At 32.2% G+C, this 18,909-nt stretch overlaps 1 protein-coding gene across 1 annotated transcript in view; it reads right to left on the bottom strand.

Moving 5' to 3' along the window:
* The window catches only part of LOC134695897 (alpha-1,3-mannosyl-glycoprotein 4-beta-N-acetylglucosaminyltransferase B-like), a 69,643-nt gene that overhangs the window by 39,977 nt on the left and 10,757 nt on the right, over positions 1-18,909 (bottom strand). The window contains exons 2-3 of the mRNA XM_063557381.1: positions 15,996-16,113; positions 13,293-13,455 (exon numbers count right to left, since the gene is read on the bottom strand). Coding sequence (XP_063413451.1) covers positions 13,293-13,455; positions 15,996-16,083 — 251 coding nt within the window. The 5' untranslated portion in view covers positions 16,084-16,113. The remainder of the gene's footprint in view (positions 1-13,292; positions 13,456-15,995; positions 16,114-18,909) is intronic.

Genomic DNA, 18,909 nt, shown 5'->3' with positions numbered 1-18,909 from the left:
CTAGCTGTCAGTAACTGCAAACATGTACTCTCAGATTTATCCTGAGTGTCTTTCTGTTGTGAGCAAGTATAAGTACCCGTCCACATCCAATCTGAATTTTTGTTTCTATTGGTATACATGCAAGTATAAGTAGACGTCCACATCATATCTGTGTTTTTGTTTCTATTGGTATACATCTCATGAGTTAAGCATTTTCAACTGATTTTTATAGTTTTTTCTTATGTTGTACTGATATAATGCAACATTGTCTAATATAAGGGTGAGGGTTTGGCGCCAACAAACTAGTTTTATCCCACCACATTCAGTAGGTGCCAGTTCCAAGTAAGGGGCCTGTAATTCAGTAGTTGTCGTTTGTTGTTGTGTAACAAATTTGTTTTTCATTCATCATTTTATACATTAATTAGGTTGTTAGTTTTCTAGTTTTCAAGTTTTGCATTGTCATCTTGGGGCTTTTTGTATATATAGATGACTATGTGTTATAGGCTTTTCTCATTGTTGAAGACTGTAAGGTGACCAGTGAATAGTTGTAAATTTCTGTGTCATTTAAAATTTAGTCTCTTGTGGAGGGTTGTAAATCATATCACATCTTCTGATTTTAATATTCACAAGAATAAATATCTAAACCTTGAAGATGCAGATGATATTTTGAGTCCAGATATACAAGGTAGTCTATCAACATATTTCAATTTTTAAAGCTTTCTTCACAACAAACTAGAGGCTCTTAAGAGCCTGTGTCGCTCACCTTGGTTTATGTGAATATTAAACAAAGGAAGCAGATGGATTCATGACAAAATTGTGTTTTGGTGATGGTGATGTGTTTGTAAATCTTACTGTAATAAACTGTCTTGCTGCTTACAATTATCTCTATCTATAATGAACTTGGCCCAGTAGATTCAGTGGAAAATGTTAATAAAAATTTACCAATTTTATGAAAAGTGTTAAAAATTGACTATAAAGGACAATTACTCCTTAGGGGGTCAATTGACCATTTTGGTTATGTTGACTTATTTGTCAATCCTACTTTGCTGAACATTATTGATGTTTACAGTTTATCTCTATCTATAATAATATTCAAGATAATAACCAAAAACAGCAAAATTTCCTTAAAATTACCAATTCAGGGGCAGCAACCCAACAAAGGGTTGTCCGATTCGTCTGAAAATATCAGGGCAGATAGATCTTGACCTGATAAACAATTAAACCCCTGTCAGATTTGCTCTAAATGTTTTGGTTTTTGAGTTATAAGCCAAAAACTGCATTTTACCCCTATGTTCTATTTTTAGCCATGGCGGCCATCTTGGTTGGTTGACCGATTCACCCCTCACATTTTTTAAACTAGATACCCTAATAATGATTGTGGCCAAGTTTGGATTAATTTGGCCCAAAAGTTTCAGAGGAGAAGATTTTTGTAAAAGATAACTTAGATTTACGAAAAATGGTAAAAAATTGACTAGAAAGGGCAATAACTCCTAAAGGGGTCAACTGACCATTTCGGTCATGTTGACTTATTTGTTAATCTTACTTTGATGAACATTATTGCTGTTTACAGTTTATCTCTATCTATAATAATATTCAAGATAATAACCAAAAACAGCAAAATTTCCTTAAAATTACCAATTCAGGGGCAGCAACCCAACAAAGGGTTGTCTGATTCGTCTGAAAATTTCAGGGCAGATAGATCTTGACCTGATAAACAATTAAACCCCCATGTCAGATTTCCTCTAAATGCTTTGGTTTTTGAGTTATAAGCCAAAAACTGCATTTTACCCCTATGTTCTATTTTTAGCCGTGGCGGCCATCTTGGTTTGTTGACCGGGTCACGCCACACATTTTTTAAACTAGATACTCCAATTATGATTGTGGCCAAGTTTGGTTTAATTTGGCCCAGTAGTTTCAGAGGAGAAGATTTTTCTAAAAGCTTACGACGACGGACGACGACGACGGACGACGACGACGGACGCCAAGTGATGGGAAAAGCTCACTTGGCCCTTCGGGCCAGGTGAGCTAAAAATATAGCAAATTCAAGATAGAACTTATGTTTATTAATATGCTTGGTTATTTGATTCTATTTTATATACTGTTAATTCACAAATGTTTGTCCTGTTTTAATATTGTGAAAGATGCAACAATATATGTCTTGCAAAAAAACTCTCATTTAAAAAATTTAATAGCATTATTTTTACACAATGTTCACTAAAATAGAAATAAAATAATGTACATAGCTTTGAATTTTGTCTTTTGTTGAACCAACACAAAAATAAATGTGCACACAAATTTCTGAATTTTAGAGTCTTCGGACGACGACAAAAACGATGATGACGCCAACGTCATACCAATATACGACCAAAATTTTTTCAATTTTTGCAGTCATATAAAAAGTGCAGAAACCTGAATATATGAGTGAAGTCCAAGCACTATAACTTTTCACACAATCAGCAAACCAGCACAAAATTTGAACTTGATTTGTAACATGACATAATCATGATAATAAAACAATTTGGTTTAACATGTCACAATACACCAAATATCAAATAAATATCTTCAAGCACATTGCAAAATATTTGTGGAAAACTGATTTGCCCCGAAGGACAGACAAACAAAAGGGGTGCAAACCAACATTCCTCTTTGACTTCATCAGTAAGGGACTTATAAAATCAAAATTCAAGTCAATAATGAGAATCAGTAGTTGGTTTAAGATTTCTGTCATATTTTCTATATGTAGGTATGGATTTGACACAACCCATATTTGAAATTAATCTGTGTTTCATGCACGTGTTGATACCTAAATAATCATTGTCTATAAGTTTTATAACATTTGGTTGAGGCAAACTAAAATTAGAGAACAGAAACTAATTTTTAGAAATACATACAAGCATATGTATGGAATGACATATTTTAATAAATGTATGGAATGACATACAGAGGGACAGACTATTCAACACTTAATTAATGACATGATTTAACAAACGTATGGAATGACATACAGAGGGACAGACTATTCAACACTTAATTAATGACATGATTTAACAAACGTATGGAATGACATACAGAGGGACAGACTATTCAACACTTAATTAATGACATGATTTAACAAATGTATGGAATGACATACAGTGGGACAGACTATTTAAGACTTAATTAATGACATGATTTAACAAACGTATGGAATGACATACAGAGGGACAGACTATTCAACACTTAATTAATGACATGATTTAACAAACGTATGGAATGACATACAGAGGGACAGACTATTCAACACTTAATTAATGACATGATTTAACAAACCTATGGAATGGCATACAGAGAGACAGACTATTCATCAACACTTAATTAATGACATGATTTAACAAACGTATGGAATGACATACAGAGGGACAGACTATTCAACACTTAATTAATGACATGATTTAACAAACGTATGGAATGACATACAGAGGGACAGACTATTCAACACTTAATTAATGACATGATTTAACAAACGTATGGAATGACATACAGAGGGACAGACTATTCAACACTTAATTAATGACATGATTTAACAAACGTATGGAATGACATACAGAGGGACAGACTATTCAACACTTAATTAATGACATGATTTAACAAACCTATGGAATGGCATACAGAGAGACAGACTATTCAACACTTAATTAATGACATGATTTAACAAACGTATGGAATGGCATACAGAGGGACAGACTATTTAAGACTTAATTAATGACATGATTTAACAAACGTATGGAATGACATACAGTGGGACAGACTATTCAACACTTAATTAATGACATGATTTAACAAACGTATGGAATGACATACAGAGGGACAGACTATTCAACACTTAATTAATGACATGATTTAACAAACCTATGGAATGACATACAGAGGGACAGACTATTCAACACTTAATTAATGACATGATTTAACAAACGTATGGAATGACATACAGAGGGACAGACTATTCAACACTTAATTAATGACATGATTTAACAAACGTATGGAATGACATACAGAGGGACAGACTATTCAACACTTAATTAATGACATGATTTAACAAACGTATGGAATGGCATACAGAGGGACAGACTATTCAACACTTAATTAATGACATGATTTAACAAACGTATGGAATGACATACAGAGGGACAGACTATTCAACACTTAATTAATGACATGATTTAACAAACGTATGGAATGACATACAGAGGGACAGACTATTCAACACTTAATTAATGACATGATTTAACAAACCTATGGAATGGCATACAGAGAGACAGACTATTCAACACTTAATTAATGACATGATTTAACAAACGTATGGAATGGCATACAGAGGGACAGACTATTTAAGACTTAATTAATGACATGATTTAACAAACGTATGGAATGACATACAGTGGGACAGACTATTCAACACTTAATTAATGACATGATTTAACAAACGTATGGAATGACATACAGAGGGACAGACTATTCAACACTTAATTAATGACATGATTTAACAAACGTATAGAATCACATACAGAGGGACAGACTATTCAACACTTAATTAATGACATGATTTAACAAACCTATGGAATGGCATACAGAGAGACAGACTATTCAACACTTAATTAATGACATGATTTAACAAACCTATGGAATGACATACAGAGGGACAGACTATTTAAGACTTAATTAATGACATGATTTAACAAACCTATGGAATGGCATACAGAGGGACAGACTATTCAACACTTTTAAATTAATGACATGATTTAACAAACGTATGGAATGACATACAGAGGGACAGACTATTTAAGACTTAATTAATGACATGATTTAACAAACCTATGGAATGACATACAGAGGGACAGACTATTTAAGACTTAATTAATGACATGATTTAACAAACCTATGGAATGGCATACAGAGGGACAGACTATTCAACACTTAATTAATGACATGATTTAACAAACGTATGGAATGACATACAGAGGGACAGACTATTCAACACCTAATTAATGACATGATTTAACAAACCTATGGAATGGCATACAGAGGGACAGACTATTCAACACTTAATTAATGACATGATTTAACAAACCTATGGAATGACATACAGAGGGACAGACTATTTAAGACTTAATTAATGACATGATTTAACAAACCTATGGAATGGCATACAGAGAGACAGACTATTCAACACTTAATTAATGACATGATTTAACAAACGTATGGAATGACATACAGAGGGACAGACTATTCAACACTTAATTAATGACATGATTTAACAAACCTATGGAATGGCATACAGAGAGACAGACTATTCAACACTTAATTAATGACATGATTTAACAAACGTATGGAATGACATACAGAGGGACAGACTATTCAACACTTAATTAATGACATGATTTAACAAACCTATGGAATGACATACAGAGGGACAGACTATTCAACACTTAATTAATGACATGATTTAACAAACGTATGGAATGACATACAGAGGGACAGACTATTCAACACTTAATTAATGACATGATTTAACAAACCTATGGAATGACATACAGAGGGACAGACTATTCAACACTTAATTAATGACATGATTTAACAAACGTATGGAATGACATACAGAGAGACAGACTATTCAACACTTAATTAATGACATGATTTAACAAACGTATGGAATGGCATACAGAGGGACAGACTATTTAAGACTTAATTAATGACATGATTTAACAAACGTATGGAATGACATACAGTGGGACAGACTATTCAACACTTAATTAATGACATGATTTAACAAACGTATGGAATGACATACAGAGGGACAGACTATTCAACACTTAATTAATGACATGATTTAACAAACCTATGGAATGACATACAGAGGGACAGACTATTCAACACTTAATTAATGACATGATTTAATAAATGTATGGAATGACATACAGAGAGACAGACTATTCAACACTTAATTAATGACATGATTTAACAAACGTATGGAATGACATACAGAGGGACAGACTATTCAACACTTAATTAATGACATGATTTAACAAACGTATGGAATGACATACAGAGGGACAGACTATTCAACACTTAATTAATGACATGATTTAACAAACGTATGGAATGACATACAGAGGGACAGACTATTCAACACTTAATTAATGACATGATTTAACAAACCTATGGAATGACATACAGAGGGACAGACTATTCAACACTTAATTAATGACATGATTTAATAAATGTATGGAATGACATACAGAGGGACAGACTATTCAACACTTAATTAATGACATGATTTAACAAACGTATGGAATGACATACAGAGGGACAGACTATTCTACACTTAATTAATGACATGATTTAACAAACGTATGGAATGACATACAGAGGGACAGACTATTCAACACTTAATTAATGACATGATTTAATAAATGTATGGAATGACATACAGAGGGACAGACTATTCAACACTTAATTAATGACATGATTTAACAAACGTATGGAATGACATACAGAGAGACAGACTATTCAACACTTAATTAATGACATGATTTAACAAACCTATGGAATGACATACAGAGGGACAGACTATTCAACACTTAATTAATGACATGATTTAACAAACGTATGGAATGGCATACAGAGGGACAGACTATTCAACACTTAATTAATGACATGATTTAACAAACCTATGGAATGGCATACAGAGGGACAGACTATTCAACACTTAATTAATGACATGATTTAACAAACCTATGGAATGGCATACAGAGAGACAGACTATTCAACACTTAATTAATGACATGATTTAACAAACGTATGGAATGACATACAGAGGGACAGACTATTCAAGACTTAATTAATGACATGATTTAACAAACCTATGGAATGACATACAGAGGGACAGACTATTCAACACTTAATTAATGACATGATTTAACAAACCTATGGAATGACATACAGAGGGACAGACTATTCAACACTTAATTAATGACATGATTTAACAAACGTATGGAATGACATACAGAGGGACAGACTATTCAACACTTAATTAATGACATGATTTAACAAACCTATGGAATGACATACAGAGGGACAGACTATTCAACACTTAATTAATGACATGATTTAACAAACCTATGGAATGACATACAGAGGGACAGACTATTCAACACTTAATTAATGACATGATTTAACAAACCTATGGAATCACATACAGAGGGACAGACTATTCAACACTTAATTAATGACATGATTTAACAAACGTATGGAATGACATACAGAGGGACAGACTATTCAACACTTAATTAATGACATGATTTAACAAACGTATGGAATGGCATACAGAGGGACAGACTATTCAACACTTAATTAATGACATGATTTAACAAACGTATGGAATGACATACAGAGGGACAGACTATTCAACACTTAATTTATGACATGATTTAACAAACGTATGGAATGACATACAGAGGGACAGACTATTCAACACTTAATTAATGACATGATTTAACAAACGTATGGAATGACATACAGAGGGACAGACTATTCAAGACTTAATTAATGACATGATTTAATAAATGTATGGAATGACATACAGAGAGACAGACTATTCAACACTTAATTAATGACATGATTTAACAAACCTATGGAATGACATACAGAGGGACAGACTATTCAACACTTAATTAATGACATGATTTAATAAATGTATGGAATGGCATACAGAGGGACAGACTATTCAACACTTAATTAATGACATGATTTAATAAATGTATGGAATGACATACAGAGGGACAGACTATTCAACACTTAATTAATGACATGATTTAACAAACGTATGGAATGACATACAGAGAGACAGACTATTCAACACTTAATTAATGACATGATTTAACAAAGGTATGGAATGACATACAGTGGGACAGACTATTCAACACTTAATTAATGACATGATTTAACAAACGTATGGAATGACATACAGTGGGACAGACTATTCAACACTTAATTAATGACATGATTTAACAAACGTATGGAATGACATACAGTGGGACAGACTATTCAACACTTAATTAATGACATGATTTAACAAACGTATGGAATGACATACAGTGGGACAGACTATTCAAGACTTAATTAATGACATGATTTAACAAACCTATGGAATGACATACAGAGGGACAGACTATTCAACACTTAATTAATGACATGATTTAACAAACCTATGGAATGGCATACAGAGGGACAGACTATTCAACACTTAATTAATGACATGATTTAACAAACGTATGGAATGATATACAGAGGGACAGACTATTTAAGACTTAATTAATGACATGATTTAACAAACATATGGAATGACATACAGAGGGACAGACTATTCAACACTTAATTAATGACATGATTTAACAAACGTATGGAATGACATACAGAGGGACAGACTATTCAACACTTAATTAATGACATGATTTAACAAACCTATGGAATGACATACAGAGGGACAGACTATTCAACACTTAATTAATGACATGATTTAATAAATGTATGGAATGACATACAGAGAGACAGACTATTCAACACTTAATTAATGACATGATTTAACAAACGTATGGAATGACATACAGAGGGACAGACTATTCAACACTTAATTAATGACATGATTTAACAAACGTATGGAATGACATACAGAGGGACAGACTATTCAACACTTAATTAATGACATCATTTAACAAACGTATGGAATGACATACAGAGGGACAGACTATTCAACACTTAATTAATGACATGATTTAACAAACCTATGGAATGACATACAGAGGGACAGACTATTCAACACTTAATTAATGACATGATTTAATAAATGTATGGAATGACATACAGAGGGACAGACTATTCAACACTTAATTAATGACATGATTTAACAAACGTATGGAATGACATACAGAGGGACAGACTATTCTACACTTAATTAATGACATGATTTAACAAACGTATGGAATGACATACAGAGGGACAGACTATTCAACACTTAATTAATGACATGATTTAATAAATGTATGGAATGACATACAGAGGGACAGACTATTCAACACTTAATTAATGACATGATTTAACAAACGTATGGAATGACATACAGAGAGACAGACTATTCAACACTTAATTAATGACATGATTTAACAAACCTATGGAATGACATACAGAGGGACAGACTATTCAACACTTAATTAATGACATGATTTAACAAACGTATGGAATGGCATACAGAGGGACAGACTATTCAACACTTAATTAATGACATGATTTAACAAACCTATGGAATGGCATACAGAGGGACAGACTATTCAACACTTAATTAATGACATGATTTAACAAACCTATGGAATGGCATACAGAGAGACAGACTATTCAACACTTAATTAATGACATGATTTAACAAACGTATGGAATGACATACAGAGGGACAGACTATTCAAGACTTAATTAATGACATGATTTAACAAACCTATGGAATGACATACAGAGGGACAGACTATTCAACACTTAATTAATGACATGATTTAACAAACCTATGGAATGACATACAGAGGGACAGACTATTCAACACTTAATTAATGACATGATTTAACAAACGTATGGAATGACATACAGAGGGACAGACTATTCAACACTTAATTAATGACATGATTTAACAAACCTATGGAATGACATACAGAGGGACAGACTATTCAACACTTAATTAATGACATGATTTAACAAACCTATGGAATGACATACAGAGGGACAGACTATTCAACACTTAATTAATGACATGATTTAACAAACCTATGGAATCACATACAGAGGGACAGACTATTCAACACTTAATTAATGACATGATTTAACAAACGTATGGAATGACATACAGAGGGACAGACTATTCAACACTTAATTAATGACATGATTTAACAAACGTATGGAATGGCATACAGAGGGACAGACTATTCAACACTTAATTAATGACATGATTTAACAAACGTATGGAATGACATACAGAGGGACAGACTATTCAACACTTAATTAATGACATGATTTAACAAACGTATGGAATGACATACAGAGGGACAGACTATTCAACACTTAATTAATGACATGATTTAACAAACGTATGGAATGACATACAGAGGGACAGACTATTCAAGACTTAATTAATGACATGATTTAATAAATGTATGGAATGACATACAGAGAGACAGACTATTCAACACTTAATTAATGACATGATTTAACAAACCTATGGAATGACATACAGAGGGACAGACTATTCAACACTTAATTAATGACATGATTTAATAAATGTATGGAATGGCATACAGAGGGACAGACTATTCAACACTTAATTAATGACATGATTTAATAAATGTATGGAATGACATACAGAGGGACAGACTATTCAGCACTTAATTAATGACATGATTTAACAAACGTATGGAATGACATACAGAGAGACAGACTATTCAACACTTAATTAATGACATGATTTAACAAACGTATGGAATGACATACAGTGGGACAGACTATTCAACACTTAATTAATGACATGATTTAACAAACGTATGGAATGACATACAGTGGGACAGACTATTCAACACTTAATTAATGACATGATTTAACAAACGTATGGAATGACATACAGTGGGACAGACTATTCAACACTTAATTAATGACATGATTTAACAAACGTATGGAATGACATACAGTGGGACAGACTATTCAAGACTTAATTAATGACATGATTTAACAAACCTATGGAATGACATACAGAGGGACAGACTATTCAACACTTAATTAATGACATGATTTAACAAACCTATGGAATGGCATACAGAGGGACAGACTATTCAACACTTAATTAATGACATGATTTAACAAACGTATGGAATGACATACAGAGGGACAGACTATTTAAGACTTAATTAATGACATGATTTAACAAACATATGGAATGACATACAGAGGGACAGACTATTCAACACTTAATTAATGACATGATTTAACAAACGTATGGAATGGCATACAGAGGGACAGACTATTCAACACTTAATTAATGACATGATTTAACAAACCTATGGAATGGCATACAGAGAGACAGACTATTCAACACTTAATTAATGACATGATTTAACAAACGTATGGAATGACATACAGAGGGACAGACTATTCAACACTTAATTAATGACATGATTTAACAAACCTATGGAATGACATACAGAGAGACAGACTATTCAACACTTAATTAATGACATGATTTAACAAACCTATGGAATGGCATACAGAGGGACAGACTATTCAACACTTAATTAATGACATGATTTAACAAACGTATGGAATGACATACAGAGGGACAGACTATTCAACACTTAATTAATGACATGATTTAACAAACGTATGGAATGACATACAGAGGGACAGACTATTCAACACTTAATTAATGACATGATTTAATAAACGTATGGAATGACATACAGAGGGACAGACTATTCAAGACTTAATTAATGACATGATTTAACAAACGTATGGAATGACATACAGAGGGACAGACTATTCAACACTTAATTAATGACATGATTTAACAAACCTATGGAATGGCATACAGAGGGACAGACTATTCAACACTTCATTAATGACATGATTTAACAAACGTATGGAATGACATACAGAGGGACAGACTATTCAACACTTAATTAATGACATGATTTAACAAACGTATGGAATGACATACAGAGGGACAGACTATTCAACACTTAATTAATGACATGATTTAACAAACGTATGGAATGACATACAGCGAGACAGACTATTCAACACTTAATTAATGACATGATTTAATAAATGTATGGAATGACATACAGAGAGACAGACTATTCAACACTTAATTAATGACATGATTTAACAAACCTATGGAATGGCATACAGAGGGACAGACTATTCAACACTTAATTAATGACATGATTTAACAAACGTATGGAATGACATACAGAGGGACAGACTATTCAACACTTAATTAATGACATGATTTAACAAACGTATGGAATGACATACAGAGGGACAGACTATTCTACACTTAATTAATGACATGATTTAACAAACGTATGGAATGACATACAGAGGGACAGACTATTCAACACTTAATTAATGACATGATTTAACAAACGTATGGAATGACATACAGAGGGACAGACTATTCAACACTTAATTAATGACATGATTTAACAAACCTATGGAATGACATACAGAGGGACAGACTATTCAACACTTAATTAATGACATGATTTAACAAACGTATGGAATGACATACAGTGGGACAGACTATTCAACACTTAATTAATGACATGATTTAACAAACGTATGGAATGACATACAGAGGGACAGACTATTCAACACTTAATTAATGACATGATTTAACAAACGTATGGAATGGCATACAGAGGGACAGACTATTCAACACTTAATTAATGACATGATTTAACAAACGTATGGAATGACATACAGAGGGACAGACTATTCAACACTTAATTAATGACATGATTTAACAAACGTATGGAATGACATACAGAGGGACAGACTATTCAACACTTAATTAATGACATGATTTAACAAACGTATGGAATGACATACAGAGGGACAGACTATTCAACACTTAATTAATGACATGATTTAATAAACGTATGGAATAACATACAGTGGGACAGACTATTCAAGACTTAATTAATGACATGATTTAACAAACGTATGGAATGGCATACAGAGGGACAGACTATTCAACACTTAATTAATGACATGATTTAACAAACGTATGGAATGGCATACAGAGGGACAGACTATTCAACACTTAATTAATGACATGATTTAACAAACGTATGGAATGACATACAGAGAGACAGACTATTCAACACTTCATTAATGACATGATTTAACAAACGTATGGAATGGCATACAGAGGGACAGACTATTCAACACTTAATTAATGACATGATTTAACAAACGTATGGAATGGCATACAGAGGGACAGACTATTCAACACTTAATTAATGACATGATTTAACAAACGTATGGAATGACATACAGAGAGACAGACTATTCAACACTTCATTAACAAGAATACTAACAGCCTTATTTATATAAAAAAAAATAAGGAAAAACAAATATGTCACACATAAACAAAGGACAACCACTGAGTTTCAGGCTCCTGAATTGGGACAGGCACATATTAATCTATCTTAAACAACATTTGTTTGTTTGTACGGATTGGTTACCTGTTAACAGTAGAATTCTGTGAGACCATTTGTAGAAAGTAATTGAACTGATTTCTTAGGTTATTTAGATTATCTTGTCTTTCTCTGTTTAATGTATCTGACATCTCCAACTTGTCTTGTAGTTCAGCAAATCTGACCTGAAGTACATGATCATAGTTCCTGTCTGAAAAAAAAATTATATTATTATACATACATATATATATATTGAAACTGCAATGTTGGAACCCCTCCTTTTTTTTCGGCTGATCACTGCATTTGAATGGGAGCATATAGTTGGAACCCCCCACTTATTTAAATAGCTAGATCCGCGCCTGTGCTTTCTTGTTTTATGCATTGTATATAAGTTTCATAACATTTGTCTGAGGAAAACTTAACTTTGAGAACAAAATAAAAATTCTGCAATTTGTCCATTTGTAAAGGAACATGTCGACAATAATGACAACAACACTCATGTTTTACCGCATAGTATCCGTTTATTGGGTCTACATGTTTCACCTAGTAGATAGGCATCATCAGGACAATTATACAAAGAAATATGACAGTGAAGTATGAATTTTGCAGTTTACCATTCAAGAAAACACTAACATTTCTATTTATATATTTTCTATTTTAATTTACTTTCACTTTCACTATCTATTTATATATCGTCACCATAACTACTATTATGCAACTTACACTTCCAGTTAAACCGCTAAACTGCAAAATTCATGTGTCAAATGGGTCATTGATTTTCGGCATATCAAAGAAAACAGGCACGTGTCTAAATAATGTTGCCTATCTTGTTTATTTATGGTATTTTTCTATTAAATTTGAAATTTATCTATTAAATATCAATTTCTACCATAATATGAAAAGAAATTACATTAACAGCTCTCCATCTAGTCCTTAGTGGCATGTTATCAGTCCTAAGTGCACTAATTATAAGGACTCCTTAGCAGTGTTTAGACGCACCCATCTGGAACAGTAAAAATGAGGCCACCAATATTCAAACTTGATCTGTGTTTTGTGGTAATAATCATTGTGTACAAGTTTCATAACATTTGGTTGAGACAAATTAAAGTTAGAGAAAGGAACAGAAAAATTCAACAAAGGACAAGGTATGATAAGTGGCATATTTGGCCCCCTCTCCAAATGACTTCATATTTGATCCATCATTAGTCTATACATAGTTACTTAAAAAAATGTTGATATTTTTGTGTTTATGTGATTATTTGGTTGCCTAGCAACGGGTTTTATAAAACGAACTATAATATCCATCTTTATTGCAACTTCCAAAGGAAAAGACTTCTGAATCTATTTAAATGAATGGTAAAGTGTTAACAAACACTTAAATATTTACTATTGTTGGGTATATCATTTAAAAAGTTCTTAAAAGTAACTTAGCAACTACAATGTTGCCTAGTAACCACATCGAAGTACTTATTTATCCAATGTTATCCATAAAAAAAAATGAAAAAGTCAAATGTTTTCATACAACTCATATTAATCTCGGTTCTAATTTAGTTTTCACGTGAAATCGATTTAAATTTCCAGTTGCCATTTGCGTACTATGTACACGGATAAAAAAGGGTTATAGTTTGTAAGGGGCTTTATTCATTTAGTGTTGTTGAATGTACAGTTTGCTGGTTGTTCTTTGACAACACTGCCACTGTCACTTTAAAACAAATGATGCAAAAGCACACGTTCCTTTACTTTGCCCGATTAAAAAACCCCGTAAATATGATTAAGAACGAAAAAGCATTTTACCTTCCCGGCATTGAAGTTTTGTAACCCGATCAAGATCACCTGAGCTAAAATAAGACGTTCGAGCAGATTCGGAAATGAAAGTTCGTTCCGGTCGTTGGTTTGCATATTATTGACGTTTCCGTAAAAACAAGGAATTTTCAGTGTAGAATTATTGAATTTTGAACATGAGCGGACGCGAGTACCACGAATATATTTAAAACAGTGAATTATTTCCTTACAACAAACAACACATTGAAATATCTTCGTGGTACTCGCGTCCGCTCATAGTTAAAAATTGCTTAAACGGACGGAAAAACTTTGAATTTTCATAAAATTTACGTTTTTCATGAGAAAGAGAGGGGTATTCATTAATTTTTTCACACGGAATAAGAAAAGTTATATTGATTTTTTGTTAGATGAGATACTATTCTCTTTAGAAATAGTCAAGTTTCTTGGATATTATGCATTCTAATTTCAACAAAAATAGGGGGCCAGTTGCAATAGCTTATCGTACCTTGTCCTTTCCATTTGTGAAGGGGCATAACTCTAGAATGGTAAAAAGCGACACTACCCAAATTCAAACTTGATCTGTGTTTTGTGGAAATAAGCCTTATGTTAATGTTTCATAAACTTTGGTTGAGTAAAACTAAAGTTGAAGATCAGAAATAAAGGAGCATTACTCTACACCAGTAAAAGTGAGGACACCAAAATTCAATCTGGATCTGTGTTACTTAAAACTAGATTTTTAAAAAGTTAATGAATGACACCAAAGGAAGATACTGAATTTGAGAACAGCTCATTTGACCCACAGATTTAAGTGGGTTTAAAATAATATTATAGTAATGCTTCTTTACGAAAATATAAACTTGTAAGGTACATGCATATAATTAGTAAAATTTAGCGAACTAAACATTTTTTTCGTTTCATACATTTTCAGATGGTTACTACCTTCTTGAAAAAAATAATATGGCAACTTACCTTCCTTAGAAAACAATGCTAGCCAAAACACTGTGCACAACACTAGACCAACTGTAATTAGTATACTCCTAGGTCTTGCCCTCATCATCAAATCTTTGTTTACACTCACATAATTTTACTGCAAAATAGAAACAAATAGTAGAAAAATTTGTAAGGGTTCCGCTGAACCCAGTGTCTCGCCTACTTTTGCTGTAAATCGCAGGCTCAACAAAAGAGAGGGAAAAAATCAATAAAAATATTCCTCTTGATACTATCTTATGATTTTAAGAAGCTTCTGTCCAAGTTTGGTAAAAATCTAAGATAATTAATGAATCTAATAAATGTTTTGAAAACTTTAACTGCAGACTGTATGTAATGTTAACTGGAAGAAAATCTAAGTCCATTTAAAAGTAAAATACAGAAAAATGGAGTTATCTTTTTACAAAATTTACTTCTGGATACTGTCTTATGATCATAAATAAGCTTCTTTCCAAGCTTGGTACAAACCCAGGATAGTTTAAGAAAGTTGTTAAAATTCTAAAAACTTTAACCACAGAGTGAATGTTATGTTTCCCCGCAGAAAAACTAAGTCCATTTAAAAGTAAAATATGGAAAAAATGGAATTTAAATTTTACAAAATTTACTTCTGGATACTATCTTATGATCATAAACAAGCTTCTGTCCAAGTTTGGTACAAACCCAGGATAGTTTAAGAAAGTTATCAAAATTCTAAAAACTTTAACCACAGAGTGAATGTTATGTTTCCCTGCAGAAAAAACTAAGTCCATTTATAAGTAAAATACGGAAAAAAAGGAATTTTATTTTTACAAAATTTACTTCTGGATACTATCTTATGATCATAAATAAGCTTCTGTCCAAGTTTGGTAGAAATCCAGTATAGTTCAAGAAAGTTATTAAAATTTCAAAAACTTTAACCACAGAGTGAATATTTGTGGACGCCGCCGACGACGACGCCGACGGAATGTAGGATCGCTTAGTCTCGCTTTTTCGACTAAAGTCGAAGGCTCGACAAAAATACTTAATTTCCAAGAATAAATGTGTATTTCCCAAAAGAGGACATTATATTTAAATTTAGGACAGAAAGTCACAGGACAAAAAGTCACAGACAAAAAGTCACAGGACAAAAAGTCACAGACAAAAAGTCACGGAACAAAAAGTCACAATTCAGTTTTGAGATTATTTTTCTTCAAACAAGAAAACATAAACTTTAAAAGCAAAATTTTTATCTTTTCTTAAAGCACTGTACGTATTATATGTAATCCAACCTTCACTTTGTAATTAAAATTTATTCAATAAACATCAATAATGATCTAATAATTGTTATGAAAACAAAATGTCAAAGTGGATTGGTACTTTAATGCCAAAAATGTATCCTTTGCATGATTAAAATTCAATAAATTTTAATTTATTATATGAAAAATTTCCTAACCTTAAAATTGAATATATATGTAATAACAAGAAAATATTTCAAGATCTTTCTCTTATATATTAAAAAAATTGTCAACAAATTATTTGTGACTAATTGTCCTATCAATTTGTGACTTTATGTCCTGTGACTTTTTGACCTGTGACTTTCTGTTCATTTACCTCATATTTACTGATCCACTTTTCCCCATGATTTAATTTGCAGTCAGTCAAGGGTGGCTGAAAGTGATAAACTGTTGACACACAAATATGTCTCACCTTTTTTGTAATTTTGGAAGTATAAATAAACAAATGACACGAACATGTAATCAAGCCAACATTCAAAATACAAGTCAATATCCCATCACTGAAGCTACAGGACCAAAAAGTAATTTCCATGGAAATACCAATGCTTATCAAACTGCATTATAACTGAATACCATTAACTTATCATTAGTACTGTTTTGGCCATGGATGCATGATACGCAGTTATGTATAGTACAGCAACCCCTTTTCATTCCCTTAAAACAAAAATTGAAAAAAAATTGTAAAGACAAGACAAAAAAAATATAAAAGTCACTGTAAAAATCCTTTCGCTTTGATCAATCAACTTTTGTAATATTGTTTGATAATTAATTTATAAAGTCATAACAATGCAATGGTAGAGCTTTCATCGTGTAATTAACATTTATTAATTTCATAAACGTACAGTTATTGATCAAAGATCCCATGTAAAACCAAAATTTTTCTAACTATGTCCAAGCTGTTGCACTGTAGTGTTCAAATGATAATATAAAAAACAATTGGAATATCATGGAACAAATAAAAAAGTCATCACATATTTATGGTCATTTATCTTAAATAAACATTTTTAAATTCTTTAATCTTATATAAGTTTTTCATTGATCCTTGAATAATTAGAATCAACACCTGTCAAAAATGGACATGATTATTTAATTGTTACACACCCCTTATTAATCCTTCATTATTACCCCTTTTTAATTACTCACCCAGGCTGTCACACCTTTAATTACTTTGAATATTACATTTTAAAGAGAAAAGATATGAAAAAATAAAAATAAATGAAAAAATATAACATGACTAAAGGACAGGCAGGGGCGGATTTAGGCGTGTGCCCCCCATAAAATTTGCAAAGCTTGGGTTGACTTCAACATATTTAAGAATCAGAAGAGACCATTCAATCTTTTTTAACACTCAAAGTATCATGAGTATATAAAACAGTCAGTTAAAAGAATCGCTGTGACATTATTACTTATCAACTTACCGTCTACGCTTTAGTAAAGTTCTATAAATGATTTCAAAGGAAGGTGTCAAACGCGGAGCTGGGTTTGATGACAAATATAATAGGTTTTAAGCAGTTAAAGTTAAAACAAATGTTACATTGTATTTGCAGTTTTTATAACCAATTTGTTTGATAATCAAAGTTCCAAAACATTCCTTACTCACTTTCACAATTTCATCATGACACGGTTAAGAAATCAGTCGGCAG

The sequence above is a fragment of the Mytilus trossulus genome, chromosome 14 (genome assembly GCF_036588685.1).
Source record: "Mytilus trossulus isolate FHL-02 chromosome 14, PNRI_Mtr1.1.1.hap1, whole genome shotgun sequence".
NCBI classification, from domain to species: domain Eukaryota; kingdom Metazoa; phylum Mollusca; class Bivalvia; order Mytilida; family Mytilidae; genus Mytilus; species Mytilus trossulus.
Note: the sequence above shows the minus strand (reverse complement) of the source record. Positions and strands in the feature narration are given on the sequence as shown.